The 3,913-nt window shown below is 39.7% G+C and overlaps 1 protein-coding gene across 1 annotated transcript; it reads right to left on the reverse strand.

Annotated features, from left to right (window-relative positions):
• Positions 1 to 281: 281 nt before the first annotated feature.
• LOC115749944 (probable DNA replication complex GINS protein PSF3) lies at positions 282 to 2,197 on the reverse strand. Its single transcript, XM_030687001.2, has 6 exons — positions 2,153 to 2,197; positions 1,984 to 2,052; positions 1,792 to 1,892; positions 1,455 to 1,547; positions 508 to 647; positions 282 to 422 (listed from the first exon to the last, which is right to left on the reverse strand). The coding sequence occupies exons 1-6, from the start codon at positions 2,195 to 2,197 to the stop codon at positions 313 to 315; spliced, it is 558 nt and encodes a 185-aa protein (XP_030542861.1). The 3' UTR covers positions 282 to 312.
• Positions 2,198 to 3,913: the final 1,716 nt, after the last annotated feature.

Below are 3,913 nucleotides of genomic sequence, written 5' to 3' on the forward strand. Positions count from 1 at the left end.
AACTTTGGACCCAAAAAAAGGAACAACCTTAAATGCTTATTTGGCCACATAAATGACTTCTCTTTGCTGGACTAGGTTAGTTCAACAAAAAATGCAGCTAACTTGACAAGAGCTTGAACATTGAAGCTGTTGCGTTGCGGAACTTTATATCAAGAGGTGAAAAACCTCCTTCAGTGCTTTGTCAAGTGGCTGACAGCAGGGCTAGGACGTGATGCTCTCCAATAGTCAGTGCTCCTCAATAATCAAATTCAAGTCAAGGTCAGAGCTTTTACTAAAGTCAATGTGGCGTTTTTGAATGAGAAATTACGCCATTTATTCGTCTGATCTCCTCTTCCTCCCTAGAACAGATGCGGGCTGAAATCTCCGGCCACCTACACGCCACTTCTTAAAGGCAGCCACTGACGATTGAGCTGCCTCATACACTACACAGAAAACCACAGTATCAGTATCTCGCATCATCAAGGATAAGAAAAGAAAGCAGACATAAATATCCAATTAATCTCTTACAATTGACTTCTTCTTTAGTAAGTCGGGAGAGAATTTTCGGAGCTGCCACATACGATGCAGTGTGTGCCTTCGTCAGTAATTCTTTATATCTACTTCTAAATGCTGAGAAGAGCAGAAATCCAAGGGTCCTATCACCAACACTATTCATGACAAGGAACGAGCAGAAATCATAAGTTCACATAGAACAAGGTCTCAAAAGTAGAAGGAACCAGAACTATTAACGATTGTGACAGAGCACATATTTGAACAAGTTAAAACAGAGAGACGCCTCCTCATCAGCAAATGGAAGAATTATAGCAGCAAATCTTTGAGTTGTGACTTAAAACCACTCAATAATATAAAAGTCGCTCCATAAGATGAAGCCATGTAAAGTATCACCAGAAGATCTTAAACTTTCACCAGCATGGACTATCCACAAGTTTCTTGCTGTGTTGAGTGAACCAACTGCTGAACTCTTCACCGTGAAAATGAGGAAGGAAAAGAGAGACTGCAAAATAACAACTTGCCCCTCTAATATAATATTCTAAACAAACTTCTCCCCCAAAATGGATTTTGCTTGAAAATAAACCGGGAAAGAAGCTAAGGGAGCTGAAACTAACAAATATCAAAGGACATGAACCAACCCGTTGAAATGACTAGGCCTCTTTGAAAAATAAGACGAGTTAAGAGTCTATTGGCTGATCTCTAAAACAATAGAGGGAGGATGTCCATTCAGCTATGGAGAAAATTCAGTTTGTTCCATGCTATTCACCCACTCAAAAGCCCACTAATTCCCTATACTTCTCCAAGTTGAAGTAATTAAATATGTTTGTAACCTCTTCTTTTGACCAAATTTATGTGTAGGACCTACACATAAGAAAAATCTGATCGGAGCATTCAGTGAATGCAACAGAAGAAAACCAAGATTCTGGATCGTGGAGTGGAAAGGTGTTGCAAAAGATACTCACATCGGCGCCATCTTGCAGCCAAATTCATAAAAATATGGACTTCGAGATCTCAAATCCACACATGCAGGATCAGCCTGGATTTCCAGTCTAGTTCTGACATCATCACAAATACAATATAAAACAATTATAGCATCAATACAGACTCAACATGAAACTTTAAGAAGTCCATAAACGAGGACTCCACAACTCTAATGTGTATCACGATGTTGCGTTCTCATGAGGGAAGGCAGACATGCTACTTCTCCATGTAGATCATCTCTGTACTCACGCCCCATACGTCGTTTGAATATCATCTTCCAAGGCAATGCACATAAAAAAACAGTGGTCACCATCTTACTTTTCATCAAAACATGCCGGAACAAGTACTGATACTGCATTTCTCTGGCACAACTCATTAGCAAGCCAGAAGGGCAGCTCTACTTTGGATCCTTGGTCAACCTGGAGAGAGAAAAGAAGAGAAACAGAAACAATAAGTCAATATACTCCAAACAACCACCTAGATAAAGCTCCAGAGTATTTGGAAACCTACACAATTTTTCTCTGCACTAGGATCGATCCCAACTCCATTTGCCGGCTGTTGGAGTACAACTGAAACCGGCTGTCATCGAGGACATCGGAAACCCAGAATTAACGACTTTGAGGAGTCTAAAAACTGATCAAAAGACCAACAGAGAGAAGAGAATAAAGGCAGTGTAGACCTCCTCCTCAGCAATGATATCATCAATGTCATAATAACTTCCCATCCTTCAGATCAGCTCGTCGAGACAGCGAGAACAGAAAATTAACCTACACTAAGCTCGCCTCCATACAACCCTGGCTAGGGAACCATCAAGACTGCCACAACAAAAGTGACCATCAGCAATAGCATAAGCAATGATAAATTAGTGTGATCATCATCTTAGCTCAATAATCAACAGCCATTACTACGTGAATACCTCAACCAGAGAGCAACCCATGATTCACTGAAAGTTCCACACTCCTCCCCCTAGGTGTCAATGGGCCGGGTCTCTATGATACCCGACCCGACCCGAAACTAAATGACACCGGCCTCAGCTCGGCCCGACCAGGACCAATTCCCGAATTATATATGCCCCAGATATTCAGGATGGTTCAGGTCGGGTCAGTTCTTTTTTTTCTTCTAAGTCTCCCAATTTGAAAGGAATTGGTAATTAAGCTCCGAAATACCAGAGATTTCAAGAATTCAATATTTCTATAAGCCTAATAATTTTATCGCTGAGAAGTCAGTAAGGACTGTTCAGTCAACAGAAGATGAAACCATCTTGGAAGGATTTGGATCCCTGAAGTAAAAAACCAAAGGAAACATGGAGGCAAGCAGCACCCAGATCAAAACTGCAAGATTAATGTGCATAAACCACTGGATCTACAAGATTGATGTGTCATGACTCCCCAGACAATCAGACCCACATCAAATGGAACCATCTGGAGGTCCATGAAAGCAGAGCTCAAAAGACTTGGCAAAGCGAGAATGACACTGAGCTGACATCGAAACCAGATAACAAGATTCACAAGTAGATCAGAGAGAGAGAGAGAGAGAGAGAGAGAGAGACGAAACAAAAGATGCAGTGGTGTCAAGATAAGCTTAAATTATCCAACAAAGGTTTTACCTTTTGCATATTCCAAGTCCTCCTTTTATCCACTAAAGACACCAAACAAAAAGAAGGAAAAAAAAAAAATCCCACTGCAAAACAGATCTATCTTAGCTCTTCTAACAACAAAAATCCCTACATAAATCAAAGCTTTGCTCTTGCTCAGCTTTGTCCAACTTCAATCATATGACTCTCTGCTCAGTATCTGCAGAACAATAAACCCACCAATTAACCAACAAAAATCCCAAAAAAATTGAAAAAAAACGAATCAGAATCCACCTCACAATTAACACATACTTATTAATCTTGTAGACTCTGACCATCAATTAACGCAAAAAAGAACCAAAAAAATGAATAATCCCAAACTCTGCATCATATCTATCAGTTATTAATAGACATGGAGGTACATAGAGCTAGCTTTAAATAAATGCATCAACAACAACCTGCGAACTTGTAAAAATTCATTTTCTCTCATGCATACATGGAGATATGATCTCCCAAACACAATCCAAGTAGATCAAGTGTGGAAAAAGAACACAGAAACTTGCTCTAATTCCTAAAATCTCTGTTTCTTTGTAGTGTAACCATCAATTTTTGCAGGGCATTAATAGACTTACTGGTTGTGATATACTTAAGGTGAGTAATGAAGGGTAGAGATTAATGTGACAGAGCTAAGTCTACTTGAAGAGGCGGTCAGAGTATGTTACTCATTGCGCAGAAAAAATTATAAATTAGGATGAATGGCACTGCAGAAAATAAATGGCATTAGCTCCGGCATAACCCATCACTACGATGAGTTGAGAAAAAGTATTAAGTTACTCAATTCACACACGAGATGCTAAAAAATTAAAC

The sequence above is a fragment of the Rhodamnia argentea genome, chromosome 2, assembly GCF_020921035.1.
Source record: "Rhodamnia argentea isolate NSW1041297 chromosome 2, ASM2092103v1, whole genome shotgun sequence".
Lineage (NCBI taxonomy): Eukaryota > Viridiplantae > Streptophyta > Magnoliopsida > Myrtales > Myrtaceae > Rhodamnia > Rhodamnia argentea.